A 16,844-nucleotide genomic window follows, 5' to 3' on the forward strand; every position below is an offset into this window, starting at 1 on the left:
TCCTGCCTCAGCTCTCCTGCCTGCTCATCTCTTCTGTGTACCCCTTTACTCTTAATACTCAGTGCTTATGTTGTAAGCAAGACAGAAACATTTTCTCAAGTAACTTCTCCAACTCAACCAGAGTCCAGGTTCTTTTTGGTTTTGTTTGTTTGTTTGTTTGTTTGTTTGTTTTGTTTTTTTTTTTTTCAAAACAAGAGTTTCTCTGTGTAGCCCTGGCTGTCCTGGAACTCACTCTGTAGACCAGGCTGGTCTCGAACTCAGAGATCCGCCTGCCTCTGCCTCCCAAGTGCTGGGATTAAAGGCATGCACCACCATCTTTTGGGGTTGTTTGTTTGTTTGTTTGTTTGTTTTGTTTTTCAAGGCTGTTTCTCTATGTAACCTTGGATATCCTGGAACTCACTCTGTAGACCAAGCCATCCTTGAACTCAGAGATCTTCCTGCCTCTGCCTCACAAGTGCTGTGATTAAAAGTGTGCATCACCACTGCCTGGCTAGTCCAGGATTTTTTTTTTTTAAATATGATTATACGCTGACATTTCTTTCCTGCATTTCCTTCCACTCGGGAACTGTTGAGTCCTGTCCTCTGTGAAGGCTGCCTGCTGTGGTTCCCCAGCCTCTGCAGAAGCTGGGGATGTTAACTCCATTCCTCTGCTGTTTGGTGTGACATTTGTCAGGATGTGTTCAAGGCACACATCTGGCTAGATCACTGGGTAAACCTGGTGTTCTGTGGCATGTCAGTTCAGAGATCTTTATCTGTTGGTGACCGGATTAAGACAAGCAATTGGAGTAGTTCACAAATGGGCTGTGAGGAATCGTCCAGTCTTATCTCACCCTGGGACAGTGAGATCTTGAGTTGGCATGCAGATGAATGTAACCGTGCAGATGCCAGTGAGTTCTGGCACTGGCATTAGGTAAAGGGTCCCGAGGATCGGGGTTTTCTCTGGAAAATTCCATGTTGGAGCTGAGGATAATTAGCCGCATCAGGGGGGCCTCCTACCCCATGAGTGAAACTCCTAGCTCTGATAATTGAGGCTTACGGCTAAGCCCACACACACATATTTCCCTGCCTTTGTATGCGGCAGTGTGCAAGGTAGAGGAGATTGGGACCTGCCCTTTCCCCTTCTGGGTCAAACTAGGTAAAGCCATTTCCTTTCCCGGTGTAGGTCTCCCGGGTTTCTGCAGAACACTGAGCAAAGAAACCAAGATCCCAGATTCGGTGTAGTTGCATGCTGTCGGCGTTGGAGGATTTACGGTTCATGTTTTGTTTGGTTTTCTTTGCGTATATGAAATGTGAAGTACTCTGAAGAACTATCTGGAATTACATCCGATACAGTGTAATAGCTTTGGAGGATCTGTGGGCTTTTATTGTTGTTGTTCAAGGTAGAAAAAGCTCCCTCCTCCTGCCTCAGCTTGCCTGAGCTAATAGTTCTTTTTAATTAGTTTATGTCTATGACTGTTTTGACTGCATGTATGTCTGTGCACCACCTGGGTGCCCGGTGTTTAAGGAGACCAGAAGAGGATGTCAGACCTGCAACTGGAGTTACAGACAGTTTCGAGCTGCCATGGGGGTGCTGGAAATCAAACCGAGGCCCCCTGGAAGAACATCCAGTGCTTTTAACCACTGAGCTGCCTCTGCAGCCACAGCTAATAATTCCTTAAGTAGGTCGGTGGGAACTGGTTTCCTGTTGTATCTGTTCCTGCATATCTTACAAATACAGACTATGTGCTAAATGAGCATGCTCAAACAGGGTCCCCACGACTGCCCTGATATGACCCACACTCAGACGAAGGCAGGTCCTAGGGTGAGGCAGAGACATGAAGACCTGTGAGGCTTCAGCTTCAGTGGGAACATAGAAGATCAGCATTCGCTTGGCCTTACCTTCTGGAAATTAGTGAGCTTCTGAGAAGAATGGAAAGAGTCTACCGTGGTGGTTGTTAGGAAATGCTGGTGATGAAATTACAGGCTGGACCCTACGTGCAGTGGAGAAGGGTGTTCTGTACTGGCCTAGACACACAGTTTTGCTCCCTGTTTCCCAAAGCCTGACTGGAGAGGCCACACCTCAGCCTCCATTTCCTGAGGTGAAGTCGAGGTCAGGCCCCTGTGCTTTGGACCTTCTCAAGCTCCACCTTTCCGGCATTCTGACACCCACTTCCACTTCCAGAACTCCCAGAGCCCTTCCCTGAGCTTCCCCACATGCGGAGTGGCCCTCCCACCCTATGATGGAAGACACTTACTCGACTTTGGGCCTCTTCCTAAAAGGTCCTGAGCAGCTAGCTGGTGTGAATCTGACAACTTCTGGGTTACTAACTGCACACGCAGGTGACCCCCCGCCTAACTACAAAACACAGCTCTCATTTCAAAGTGAGCAAGAAATAGTTTGTTCTGGGCCAGATACGGCCCAGGAAAACAGATCGGGCAAACAGCTACAATGCCTTTCTATCACAGAGTGAAAGAATTGACGATCAACACATTTGCTAACTGAGCGGACAGGGACACCAGCCGAACGGGCTACGGGAGATCAGGGACACCCTGCTATCAGATGACATTAGCTTTAGGGCTGGTAGAAGCCAATGATCTGCCAAGCAATACACTCTAACCTGCTGTAGACACGTTTCCTCCTAACTGAAGCATTTCATCCTAGAGAGAGGGCATAGGGCTCCAGCAGGTAAGGAAACTTGCCAGGAGGAGGGAGGTCAGAGAGTTAGAAGATTCACGGAGCCACTCCCCAATGCTATAAAGGCAGCAAACAATTGCTCTGCAGAGAGGAATGCCTTTTGTGGAACTGCCTGCAACTTGTGCACGGGGCTCCAAGGATGCTTTTGTGAGTTATCGCCTGCGCTCAAGTGGAGGTTCAGCCGCACAGCTGCAAAGGCTTCACCGTGCTCCTGTAAGTAACCCCAGGGGACAGTGCTTCGCCCAGGTAGGTGGATTCAGTAAGATTGTCTGCCTGTGGTGGATCCTGTCTCAAGTCAGACAGAGGCTGGTAGTGAGCGGCGGCTGTTAGGGTTAAGAGGACTAAAGATAGCGTGAGATAATTTTGGCTGTCGGCCTATGGCATTTTAATTCTCCACAATCATGAAGTTCTAGCCTCTCAATCTGTCTGCTGGATCTGGAACACAGATGCCACTCAGAAGGGCGTCCTCTATCAGCAGAAGGTGCGTGTGTGATAGAGCGGGAGCTGGCTGCCTCACTATGGGCTGTGCAGAACTCATGGCAATGGGGCAGGAAAATATCTCACATCTGTGAGTGCCTCTAACCATGGCTGCCTGGGCTGCTTGTTATCTCTGCCAGCTCTGTTGGTACCAGGGCACACAGGACTCCGCTGGTTCTGGCGGGGATGCTATGGAGTGTCTTGCTTGCTTTCATTTCCATGACTCTCCCTTCCAGCTGCCCAGTCCTTGTTCTGTGTTGCCAGAGGCTGGCTGAATAGACAGAGGGTGCTGGTGGGAGGGGGGGTGGCACCCTGAGGGCCAAGAGGATGGAGGTTTATTGTGACGCACCACACCCTCAGAGCCCCAGCCACTCACTGGACCACACAGCCAGGAAGGGGGAAGCATTTAGTTAAAGTGACACACCCCCAGAGGGTGCACTTTGGTTCCGCCAAGGACTCACTTTCTCCTCTTGGACCTCTTTGCTCTTCATGTCCCCGTCTAGCTTGAGTGAGCGGAGCAAGAAAATGGGCAGTTGTTATAGAAGCCCCGAAAAACAAAAGGTCACTGTTCCCACAGGAACAACGCGTCCTTCTCCCACGGCATTGTGCAGATCCACTGAAAGAGCCCCAGTGACAGCCAGCCTTATCTACACGGGTCCTGTAGTCGTCTCTTTCATATTTTCCCTTTGGCCTCCCGTCTATCACAAGGAGCCTGGGTTGGGGCAGGGATAGAAATAGATCTCTAGGCCCAGAAATCACAAGGGCGTGGCCTGCCAAGCTGCAGTCTGTGCCTGGAACCTGGAGAAGATCTAATTCCTTACCTTATCCAGTTAGAGCTCAGGCTAGTGACACACACAGACCCTGGGTATATGAAAGGAGGGAGGCATAGAGCTCATAGCTCTGTGGAAGGCAGGACTGGGGACACTTCCGCTGTGTGGCTTATCCCCAAACTCCCCTTAGGAGAAAGTATGAGGAGCGTGTTAAATTTGGGCAAGCTGAATGTGTCTGCACTGTCCATTTTCCATGGTTCAGAGCTACATTCCTTTCAACATCCATCCACTGTTGTCTCCACTGACATGTTCACCAGCCTGTTCCGAGGGGAAAATGCTAAGTAGCTGGGACAGCGGTAACATCTGTGAGTTAGATGGACAGAGAGGAGGTACTGTGGTTGTCAGAAAGTTTATCTGATAAGTGACAGCTAGGGACACTGGGTCCTGCAGGTCAGGGATTCTTGGCCTTGTTGTAGAAGCTAGGAGATATCCATGTCATGAACTGGTTGTTATTGTCCTGCCAGACATTACCTACTGGGAGAAGTGCCAATTGTTATCTGGCCCCAGAAAATGATTTCATTTTTAACTCTAGCACATCAGCTTCATTTCCTGTGGATAGAAACAGCCATGGGATTCACGTGTCAGCTCCAGCGTTAGCTGAGAGGGTGGCTCACCATAAGATTCAGACAAAAAAAAAAAAAAAACACCAAAAAAACCCGACATGGCTCCAGGTGGTTCCCCTCACTGTCTTCGTGGCTTTGCAGGAGAAGACAGACTACACACAATTGCGCCCGGAATCCCAGTGAGTTTAGAAGTCTGCAGCCACAACTCAGAAGTCTCCGTCACTATCAGGAGGGCAAACACTGCTTCCCACCTGAACCCATATTTCACCCCCCCCCCCCGGGTAATCACACCCCTATGCTATTCCAAAGACCACCTGCCCACTTCAAAACACGATCCTCCTTAGTACAAACCCTCCTCAAGCTAGCTCCCTAGGCTCGTTCCTACCCCTGTGCAGACGTCCCTGTTGGTCCCGTGCCTCAGGTACCACCATCAAATCCCCGTCCTAATTTCCCTCCATGAAGGATCATGACCTGGGAGGTCTAAGCTGAAATTAACCCTTTCTTCACCAGGTCGCTTTCAGTCACTTATCATAAAAGTAGAGAGCAGACTAGAACATGGGAGAGCTTGGTCCATAAGTAATGTCCAGAACTATAAGTAACTGATTTCTGGTTACTACAGATGGCCTGTTCTTAGACATCATCATCACAGCAACATGAAATGGACAAAGGCACCAATGGGGGGAGGGACATAAAAGTATTTGTATGTATTAGTTTCTTTTCTGATCACTAACTAGAGGGGACTTAAAAGAAGAGGGCTTTTTGGCTCATGGTTTAAAGGGACACAGTCTGCTGTGTTGGGGAAGGCATGGTGATTGGTGGCTCCTCGGTGGGAGTATGTGGTAGCTGCTAATTACATGGTCCTGAGCAATCAATAGAGCAGGGAGGAGGGTTTGAATATATATCCCAAGGCCCACCCTCCTACTAACCCTCTTCCTTCATCTAGACCCCATACTCTATAGATTCACCATCTTCCCACAACAGTACCACTACTGGGGACCAAGTTCTGAAACACATGAACCTGTAGCGGGGGAGGGTGCATCTCACACACAATCCCTAACAGTGTGGTAACAATATCTACCCAAAGTGTGGCTTGTCCTTTCACTTTAACCATGCCCTGAGGTGAGTGGGAATTTTAAGTCTTGATTAAGGCCATTTAGTGGGTTTTTGTTTTGTTTTGAGAGTTTCGTGTGTTTTGTTTCCTTTCAGGAGATCAGTAGGATATTCTCCCACGTTTTCTTCTAGAAACTTTAAAGTTATTTCATTTGATTCCAATACTAAATTTTTAATATGCGTATTTTCTGTAACCCCCATCCTTACACCAGCTGGTTTACTTGGTAACGCTGTTTACATGCTTAGGGCAATGCCGAATGGGTGGAGAGAGTTGACATCTGTAATACACCATTCTCAGCATCTGACACATCAACAAATGGCCATGGGCGTGACCCAACTGACAGCCACAGAACATTACGTCGGCAAATGCAGAGTGTGGGTTTGACTCTGTTATACACGCAGCTCAGTGCTCACAGGTCATCTGCGATGCTCACAGTACCAGGCATGCAGTGTCGTCATGAGGCTTAAAGGTTAAAATCATACAGTGGAATTAAGCTTTACATATGTAAGCACATATATTTATGTATTTATGGGTGCATTTACATACTAATTAAAAGAAAATCCCTCAGTGTTTGATAATGAAGCCTAACTAACTGTTCTTAGTATCCCATGGGTCAAAGAAGACCTAAAACAGAAAGTCTCAGATTCCTGCCTGTGGACTTACAGACGTGGTAATGTGTGATACTATAATAGATTGGTCAGGACTTGAGCCGGTCCAACTCCTTTCTGACTAGCTTCATCCCGAGGCTTCCTAATGTAATCCTTCTCTCGTCTACAGCCTTGGGGGGAGAGAGGATGCTGTGTGCTCTCTACTCCAGCGGAGAACACTGTAGTACAGACCTATTTCCTCTCACAACGCTCCTTAGAAAATGTCCTTCACGACTCTAGTCTGGGAGTTCTTTGGGTACTTTACCCAAAGGTCTTCCACAGAGACAACAGGAATGTCTTGTCATTTCAGACAGGTCTGAGAGTTCAACACAGTCCACTCCTGTAACTTTAGTGAATGCTACTTCCAAACAGCTATGAGGTGTCACCGTACCTAGGCTATAATCTGACCTACCTAGTCATAGTCTGTTTGAGAAATGTCTAGCTACAGAGCATACCAGCTCTATAGACACTTACTGTGGAACAAACCTCTCTCTGAACTCATTCTGTAACTGAGTGGACTTAGAGACTTAAGAACCCCGGGGTTTCCGCAACTTCTATGAACCATGTTGGTGGGAGATGTGACAGTCCAGTATGGGAACATGTTTGCTATGTGCCCTAGCCGTGTACCAGTTAGCACTTTGATGGGTGTTGCTTTCCTTTAATAATTTAATGATTTGCTTCCCTCTACATGCACAAAACAAAGGTTCGTGCTAAGCACATTCAACTGCCCAGAAGGGCTCTTCCAGAATATCCCAGCACTTTTCTATGCAGACACCTGCAGGCCTTTAATATCACCAAGGCCCACATTCTTGGTCTTCACAGCGCCTCCCTTTCCAGGCTCAGCCATGAGCAGAAAGGCTAGCTAAGCTCTCTCCAGCATCGCTTCCTGCATTTAGAGAGCTATGGAAAGCTGGAACTCCGGTTCAGCAAACAAGAGCCTCCCGGTGACAGGCAAGCTGTAATAGCGCCTGGAAAGGTATTGAGCTGAGGTCACGGTTGGTCGGCATTTCTATTTCCTGTACTTGGCGGGACGAGGAGCCCCTGACCCTGACCAGCCAGGACCGCCTAGGCTGGCAGGGTGGCTCTAGGTCGGATGGGTTGTTCTCCTGGCATCCCCTACTTTGTAGGTCTGTAAGGAACAGTGGATGCTGGGTGTGGTATCCGTTCTGTGCCCCACTGCCCGTGGGACCCAAGATGGGAGAGGTGGTCAGGGGGAGAAGGGCCAGAGATGGAGTGAAGTGTTGTTCAGTGCCCCCTTCCCACAGGAGCCCTGACCAGGATCTGCAGAGAGCAAGCAGACTCTGGGGTCACGATGGGTGGAGTGTCTGTCTTGTGTTCCCTGCCAGCGACAGCGCAGCTCCCAGTGTCTAACAGAGGGCGGATGATCGGGAGACACAATCTGGCCCCGCGCCATTTCCCAGTGACCAGGAGTCTGAGGGGAGAAGCGTCCACTCTGGGGCACTACAAGCTGGTGTCCTTTCTGTGCCCCCTCTGTCCCCGGGGGCGCAAGGTAGGCAGCATCCCTCCTACTCACGGCGCGGGGCGTTAGGCTGGGGGCGGGGCGGGGAGGGGAGGGGGGCTGATGGCCACGTGGCCTCGCAGGAATGCGCTGGCGCGAGGGTCGGGCGCGGCCGAGGAACGGGCAGGAACGCTGGCCAATGAGCACGAAGCACGGCCGGTTCCGGCCAATCATGGTGAGGTGGGAGGGGCTTCCCTGGCGGGCGGGGTGGGAGCGCATCGCGGGCGGGGCGCGCGGGGCGCGCGGGGGGCGCGGGACAACTGGCGGACGCAGACGGCGGATGGCGCCCGGTCCCTCGGTGAGTGAGCACGGCGACCCCAAGTCCCGTCCCAGGCCGCTTGCACGGGTTGCTTCTTTGCTTTAAAAGTTGCACTTCTACCCAGGTCCCCGAAGTAGCTAAACCCCACCCTGGGTTTGCGGGACTGCGCACAGTGACAGACGGCAGCGAGTAACCACCCCCCAACACCAGTTCAGCGCTGTCTCTGGCACAGGACGGCAAGGAGCTCCCAACTTCAGTTTCAGTTGCCCCCAAATCTGGCCGGTGTTTCCTTCTCTAGGCCCAGCAACCCCTACCCGACCCCCCGCTTTAGTGAGTGTCTATGGACATGGGGGAAGCAAGAAGCACCCACAAATTTGCAGGTGGCCCCTAGGCACAGACAGAAGCAGCCCCTCAACCTATGCCCTAGGTGTTCTCAGGCATAGATTCAGCGGCATGCAGCCTTCCCTTTCAATGGTTATCCCCAGACACAAGGCAGCAAAAAGTCCCCCAACTTCGATGGGTGTCCCTAGACACAGAGCATTGAGCAGCCGCCCAACTTGAGTGAATCTTCGGCCAAGACAGGAGACAGTCCCCAGCATCACTGTGTCCCATAGCCTGAGGGTAAGGCTCAAGGGTATGTGCAGTAGGGACCTGCAGCCTCTGACCTGGAGATGTGGGGTGAAAGGGTGAAAGGTCGCTGAAATTGCATGAGAGAAGTCATCTTGGGATGTTTGAATTAAGATCCTTAGGATCCCCTTTAGGGTGAAGTTGTTGCTGGGGTAAGGTTTTTTTGCTACCCACCATTGCTCAATAATTAGGGTAGATCCTGATCTGGTGTGCAGTAAATAAAAGCAGGTGGTTGGGCACCCTGGACACTGTGGGACACCATGTTTTGATTTCCCAGAGGGCAATAGACATGCTTGGTGTGAACTCTAACGTAGGATGCATCTCAGTTACAGCCTTTGCTGGAGGAAGAGGTTCTTCTGGACTCAAATGGCAGCAATCTTTCCTTCTTTTCTTTGGCTGGACCACACAGTAAGCTGTGTAGCTGTGTTTAGAATCTGGGCAAGGGACAGCATTTCATTGTCAGGTGACTCTTTCTTGATTCTAGGTCCTCCCTCGCACATACTCAGCAGGTGCTCCTTACTACTGCCGAGCATCTTGCCAGGCAAATGCTCTGTTGCTGAGCTACGCCCACAGCCTTGGTTACTATTAAAAAATCTATTTTGGCACTCGAAGGTCTGAGTTAGAAGGATCTTGAGTCTGGCCAGCCTGGGCTCCAATAATGAGATTTTTTCATATAAACAAGAAGGCAGGACTGGGGTGTGGCATGCAGCAGGCTGGGTTTGATCCCCAGTAAATGCTGAATTAATACATAGGTAAAGGTGTTGTGGCTTGAATGAGGATGCCGCCCCCCTCCACAGGCTCCGATGCCTGAATTCTCGGTTCCTAGTTGGAGTGCTGTTTGGGTAGGTTTAGGAGGTACGGCCCTGAAGGAGGATGTATGATCTTTGACGTTTCAGAGTTGTGCAGTATTCAGATTATGTCCTCTTCGATTCATGCATGTCTGCTGGTGGCTCCAGGTGTATGTTCTCAGTGTTCTACTGTAGCCACTGTGCCCGGTGCCATGCTCCGCCCATCCCTGTATGCTCCGCCCATCCCAGCATGCTCCGCCCACCCCGCAGTAATGCACTTTTATCCCTCAGCAACCAGATGCCCAAATAAACTGCCTTGGTCATGGTGCTTTATCACGGCAATAGAAACATAACTAATAATAAATATTACAAAAATTATATATATATATGTACACATATATGCACATATATGTGTACATATATATAATACCGACTTTTATCTCGTCCTTCAGGACCTGAAACTCCCTTCGTTAAAAACTGGTCTGTACGATGACGCTAACGAACCAAATTGCGCAGCTCTTCCTTCTGATTCCTCTTCAAATACCTATTTTACCAAGAATAACTTTTATTAGAAAAGATTGTTCAAGTTTGTACTTAAGTCTCTCTTTAAATGTTTACCACTCCTTTCTGGCCCCAAGAGCTTTTTGTCATTTCACTGGCATCAGTACCAAACATGTGAGTCACCTTGTTTGAAATCACTGTCCAGAGTTACACAGCCAGTCGTGACTTCTCAGAGGGAAGAGCTGTGCCATTCGGTGACGCATCACCGTACAGACCAGTTATTAACGATGGGAGTTTCAGGTCCTGAGGGAAGAAGTAAAAGTCGGTTATCAGAAATAACGTTTTGTTTTTGAGGTGCTTGTCCTAGAGCTGTGGCCTCCGTGCTTGCACAATCTCCACTCCGAAGCTGCACCTCCATCCTTCATCTTTTGAACCAGGGTTCTTCTAGATTTGCTGCAGGCATCTTCTTGGTACTCGGGTGTGCCTCTTCTTTGGTGAGATCCTTTTCGTGAGGCTCGAAGCAAGCTCTGGTGGTTCCAGATGGAGACTTTCTGGGTGGGTAGGGGGCTGTGTGCCTGGGTCCTGGGTCATCTGATGGAGTCACCACTAACCCTGTGACTGTCCACTCTAGGCTTGGTTCTGCTTAGGTGTGACCTCACTGGGAAGCAATGTGTAAACACACACACACACACACACACACACACACACACACACACACACACTGCTCTACACCTGAAACTATTCTGTGTTCACCAGAGAAAATTGGAAATTCAGCAGCCGTGGCTGATGTCATCTGCAGATAACAGTATAAACCATTTTCATAATTGAAACCCCAGTTGTATAACACATCATCCTTGAATTGCACGACTCAAACTAGTAAGTGCACCGTGGAAGGTTATGTCTGGAGATGTTCAGAGAGTATTGATGTTCGTTCCAGAGGACAGTTGGCTTGGCTGGTAGTGGGGTGTACTGTTAATTATTGTTGGGGTTGAAATGCAGATCTTACTAGCTATGTTCCCTGGAGATGTGCTTTAGGGACGATACACTGGGGTGGGTACTCTAGGAAAGACAGTTTGGAAGGGTCTGAAATGAACTGAGACTAGACAGCACATGGGCCACGAATGTATCTGTGGGCAGGCAGCAAGGTGGCGGCCTTGACTGTGGATGGATGGGGACCTGAACTACAGCCTCTGGAGAGAGGCTACACCTATAGGAGAAACATGTGGGGTACAATGCACCCTAGGAAGGTCCTGCCTTCATTCAACCCTGCCTGCCTTGTGTGTGCCCTCTCCAAGGTCTTCTGCCCTACCCCATTGACTGACCCTTCCACAGTGGCTGGGCCTGCAGGCTGGCTTTTGCCTCTTTCTCTATGTGAATTTTCAGAAATTGCTTATGAAACAAGGCCACAATTTTCCTAGTGTTGTTGTCCGTCCCTCTCCACCCCGCTGTTTCTTGCTTTTCCTGTGTCACATTAACGTGCATCTGCTAGTGGAAAGTGGTGTCTATGGGCTGGGTTGGTTTTCTAGAGACAGGGTTGCTCTATGTAACAGAGCCCTGGATGGCCTGAAGCTCATCACGGAGACCAGCTGGCCTTAAACTCACAGAGATCCACCTGCCTCTGCCTCCTGAGCGAGCGCTGGGATTAGAGATGTGCAACTGTTATTATATTTTGACTAAACAATGGGAGAAGAGGTAGAATATTTTTCAAGTTATTAGGTTTAATATTTTGTCTTCCATGTATCACCTTCTGATATAGGAAGTGATGTGGGCAGTAGAATACGACATAAAAAAGTGTGCAGAATCAGGTACTGTGGTGCGTACGTACTCACAAGCACAGCACCGGGGAGGCCGGGGCAGGAGAATGCTGACTTTGAGACTAGCTTTGGATGCACACTGAGACCTTTATGGTTATATGGAGGATCTTGTAGGGGAGCCATGGACAAGTGTGCCTAGAAGGTAGAACATGGGTTATAGCCTGACCGACTCTGTGCGCTGCGCAGGGATGAGGCGCTGATTGGTCCAGGCATGTCTACAGTCACCCGAATGTGCTGACAAGTGTGCCTGAACTGGGGGGCCTTCCACACCTAGTTCAGAGATCACTCTCACTGCTGGGGCTACTGTCCTGAAGGCGTGTGATACATTAGGAACCGTTTCTGCTTTTCGTTCTGGGCGCGGCTGGTGAGTGTTACCCAGTTTCCCTCAAATCCTGCACCACTTTTTGCAGCTCTGGGGATTGAACCCAGGGCCTTGCCCATACTGGGCGAGTGTCCTACCACCAAGCCACAACTCCCTTCTGATGGCATTTCTTTTTAAAGTACTTTGGGCTTTTGCCTTGAGATAAAGCCCTAAAGACTCTAGAGTCATATGGATAGGTGATGTTTGAACTGGTACCTCGTCTTGTCTCATTGGTGCGGATGAATAAGACTGGATTAAGTCAGGTATAATAGCTCACACATGTAATTCAAGCATCCACGAGGTAGAGACAGGAGGCCAACCTGAGCTGTTAGTGAATTCTAGGTGAGTCTGGGCTTCGGTGTGAAACAAAACAAAATAGAAAAAGAAAAGATTTACATGGGAGAGGCCCAGGAAACAAATGCATGTATATCTTGTTTGGTTTGGTTTTCTGTTTTGTATTTTGTTTGGTTTGGTTTTGGTTTTATTTTTTTTTCCATGTTAGGATTCAAAGCTAGGGCTTGTGCCAGCTAGCCAGGTCCTATAGCTACATATAGTAGCTGTTTCATTCACTTATGCCCCATCCCCACTCCCCCCACCCCCTTGCTCCCCCATCCCTGCTCCAAGGAAAATGGAGTCACCATTTCAATTTGGTTTCTGGTTCTCTTTAAAGGACATGAGAATAATGAATTGAAGTGGTCTTTGGTGCTCACCATACAGCTGTAAGCTCAGGATTGAAGGCCCAGTCTCTGTCGAGGATAAATGGTCAGGTGTCAGCACCGTGAGGCAGTGGGCTGACCCACAAGGCCAGGCCTTGTGCTATATACTGTGTTAGTTCCAGTTGGATCCCTACGGTGACCCGCTGGGGACTTAGGGTGGATGTGACCAGGGGATTTCACAGCTGAGTAACCCCATCTCTGAAAGCCTGGGTTTGTGTGTGAGAACCCTCGGAGTGTGTCCTCACAGTGTGTGGGCCCCGAGTCTGACTGGGTCAGAGGTCACATGGGTGGGGTGCTATTGAGGCCCTGCAGAGAAAGCCTTTCTGTGTGGGCTTGGCCAGTTTGCTTCTTGGCACTGGCCAGCCTTCTGGCTTCAGAAATGATAGGAACATTGATTGATGCTTTGCTGTCAAGCACTTGAGTCAACAGGGGTGGGGATGGGATGGGGGTGGGGGTGAGGGTCAGATAGGGGGTAGGGGTATGGGTGGGGTTGGTATGGGGTAGGGGTTGGGGTTGGGGGTGGAGTGAGGGTGGGGATGGTTGTGGGGGTGGTGGAAGCAGCCCAGTGAGCTGAGTGGCAGAGCTCAGTGGGTAACTTTCCTCAGGGAAACTTTGCTGGTGGGAACTGTTCGTGTGGGCTCTGGCTCTGGCTGCAGCTGTGTTCTGTGGTGCATTGTGGGAGAGGCTATCTCCCGTGGCATGGTCCCGTGCTGTGTAGAGCGGGCCCCTTTTCAATCAGAGCCGAAGCCTGAACTCTCTCGCAGTCGGTTCTGATAGAGCAACACGGTTCTCCATGCACAGCCCAGAAGCCAGGGTCTGAAGTGGAGGAATGCGGCAGGGCCCAGGGCACCGGCCCGGACAGGGCAGGTCCTCTGCTTTGGAATGGAGTCCAGACATGCAGGGCTTTGGATGACTTCGCAGGAAGGAATGAAAGGTGCAGTGTTTTGCCCAGCAACCAAAGCAATTGGGGAAATAATCATAGGTGCTTGTGGAGGGGAAAAGAGACTTGTGTTTTCCAGGATGTGTGGTCTCCACAGTGGTTCTCCGTGGGGGTGGGAGGACTGTGAAGAGCCACTTCCACCCTCCATTGTGTCTAGACATAAAAGGTCATCAGAGGATAGGACGCTTGGTGACCTGCAGACCACAGGGAGGGGAAGGAGGTTGCCTGAACTTACCTTGGGAGATTTTCAGTTTCATACGAAGTACGTTTTGCAGATGGCTCACCTTCACCGGCAGCTTGTACACTTGCCCTTGGCAAGTGCTCTTTCTAAAATTAGTGTGTGTGTGCGTGTGTGTGTTTCCCTCTCCCCACTTACCCACCCAACTTTGTATTTCCTGTCTCTCAAAACAGAAAAAGAAAATCAAAACAAATGAGAAACAAAACCACAACAACAACAACAAAAAGCCAAAAAAAAAAAAAAAAAAAGAAAAAAAGAAATATAAAGGTCAAACAGACAAAACCCCTGTGTTGACCAATCACTCCCGACCATGGAGCTCACTCTGCAGTGCGGTTGGTGTGTCCCAGTGACACTGCACTAGGGGGAAAAGCCTTATTTTTCCCATTGCCAACAGCTACCCATTGCAAGTAGCTTCTTGGTTAGGGGCAGGACCCTGTGTCTATTTCTTCATCTCAGTACTGGGACCCCGTGGGGCTTGAACCTGTGCGGGTCTCTGAGATCACGTGTGCACCGATCTTGCTGAGTCTGAATGACTGGCAGACGGTTGGAGTAGTATCTGTGTAGAGTCAAAGAAACTGAAAGTCAGGCTGGGCGTTGAGCACATCTGTCTGTCTTTTTGCAGGACAGCATTGGCCCTGTAGTGGAGAGGTGCAGGCAGGAAGGCCCATTGTGAGCTGGTTGATCACAGTCTCTGGTCAGGTGTGGGTAGTGCTGGCTTGTGGTCAGTCAGCTTCGGGGAGATGGGAAATCGAAACCAACAGCTTTGCTCATGGATTCGGACCTGGGTCTAAGAGAAAGAAGAGAACTGGAGATACCCTCCATGGTTTGTTCTGTTCTTTATGGAGAGAAGCCCGTTAGGAAGAACAGTTGCCTGCCTCCCTGAAACATGGAGTGGGCAGAGGGTCACGGTATTAGGCAGTCTTAGGCACATAGCTGGCCTGAAGCTGCAGGTTTGTAGGATCACTCTGTGCTTCCAAAAGGTAGAAGGATGACAGGGTGCAGAGAGTGCGGCCTCCAGAGATCTACCCAAGAGAGGCAGGTGGGAGGGAGATACATGGGGCCTGTTGATGCATGGAGGTAGCCTCTGATAACCAGGTTAGGCCCAGGTTGCTGAAGGATGCAGGGTCAGTGTCTGAGAGTCAGCAGCTGGTTTGTGGAGCAAGGTCCTTTGTCCCAAGGATCCCATGTGAGAGTCCCCATGCGTTTCCTCCTCATGGGCAGAAGGGGCAGAGGAGGGGGTACCCCGAGCTCTTTGTGCAGTGATACTTGCTTATGGATGGTGGTGCAGATCCTTAGCAGTGCCACTAGAGGGGACACGTTCTTCAGGGGTGCAGGGATAGGCGTCTTACCACTAACCTGTGTAATGCCATCTTTCTCCTAACTTTGCCCCCAGTTGAACTGTAGGGGGTGGGGCGGGAACAGGATGGTGTTAATTCATAATGGGATCCCTGCTAACGGCCACCAGAGAGGAGAGCATTTCTCAGGCTACCCACAAGTCTCAGTTCACCCAAACAAACAGGATGGACATTACTACGCAGCCATCGTGACAGTCATTCATGGCCTCACACTGTCCAGCTAGGGTCTGAAGCTCAGTCACTCATGGCCTCTAACACGTGATGGTACTTCTGTCAGGAGTTACACAGACATCTTGGGATGCTACTGTCCCTTGGCCAGCCCCCCTCCCAGATCCCAGGAGGAACTTGCTCCTATACCATTCATGGGTCCCTTTGTTCTAAATGGCCCACCATGCCGTGAACAGGAACTCCAGGTTGACTACTTCCGAGTTCCAGCCGCCAGGCACCATCATCCCCCTAGATCTCCAGCCTTCTCAGTGTGGCAATCTCCTTCCCACCATGCTGGGCAGCTCCCTTCTTGGTTCCCATCTTGGGCAGCGCTGCCTACCTGTACTCGTCGTCTCTCCTTCCATTAAGGAAGTCTTACTGGTCTGGTGGACCGGATGCTGTCCTCCAGCCAGATATGAGGTCTCCAAGCATTTGGCCACCAGGACACCCTCTCCTCCTTGCTGGCTCCTTAGTACATAAGTGCAGGCATAGAACCACAGCTCCGGATATTTTCAGGAGTTTGAAGAATTGTATGTGTGGGATCACTGTGCATTCCCATGGTCAGCAGCAACCGAGGGAGCTCTTTCTCTCCTCTGGTCCCTTCCGGCCCTCACTAGCCTGTTGGGATGGTTTGCTTTGAATCCGGCTTGTTCCCTGCTGAGGTAATGAACTTCTTATTTCTGTTCTGTACCTCCTTGGACTAGTCCAGCAAGTCTAAGTTCTAGGCTTACATGGCTGTTCTTACAGGCCACGGGCAACCAAGGGCTGGCATACTCTTCTAAGGGACCCTCAAGAATGCCAGGGAAAGGCTTGTCTGCAGAGGCTGCCCAAGAAGCCTTCATGGGCATAGGCTGTCCGTTTAGATGGCCAGAGCCCGTCTGGCGACTGCTACCCTCTGAATGACGAATTCTGCCGTTTTGTTTTGTTTTGTATTTTTTTTTTAACATAATGACCAGTCTCCTGAACAACACTAGCAAAGGCATTGCCCAGTCAACATGCAGTTAGAGCTGCACAGATGTTTAGATAACAGTATACAGTTTGTGTTTTGTTTAGATGACATGAGTCTTTGAGACATTGTTGGTTTGTGTCAATTGTGGTCACAATTTGGGCATACACCAGGGCATCCCAGACCGCCAGGCTGGCTCCAAGGAAAAGTACTGTTTAACGGTAAAGCACCGTCCTGGTATGCTGATCTCCAAGTGCAGTGGGACCTAGCC

At 50.0% G+C, this 16,844-nt stretch overlaps 1 protein-coding gene across 14 annotated transcripts in view; it reads left to right on the forward strand.

The window, feature by feature from the left end:
- The first annotated feature begins 2,767 nt into the window (after window positions 1-2,767).
- Window positions 2,768-16,844, forward strand: part of Arhgef10 (Rho guanine nucleotide exchange factor (GEF) 10) — a 94,674-nt gene continuing 80,597 nt past the window's right edge. For 5 of the 14 annotated variants that reach the window (NM_172751.3, NM_001037736.2, XM_006508770.3 and 2 more), the window contains exon 1: window positions 8,019-8,119. Coding sequence is in view for 6 of the 14 variants with exons in the window: in XM_017312669.2 (XP_017168158.1) it covers window positions 7,615-7,812 (198 nt within the window). In the remaining 8 variants the exon portion in view is untranslated. Of the gene's footprint in view, window positions 2,888-4,842; window positions 7,813-8,018; window positions 8,120-16,844 lie in introns of those variants that run through there. The other 9 variants (XM_006508768.3, XM_017312670.2, XM_017312671.1 and 6 more) reach the window with 6 other exon arrangements.

This window comes from Mus musculus, chromosome 8 (assembly GCF_000001635.26).
Source record: "Mus musculus strain C57BL/6J chromosome 8, GRCm38.p6 C57BL/6J".
Classification (NCBI taxonomy): domain Eukaryota; kingdom Metazoa; phylum Chordata; class Mammalia; order Rodentia; family Muridae; genus Mus; species Mus musculus.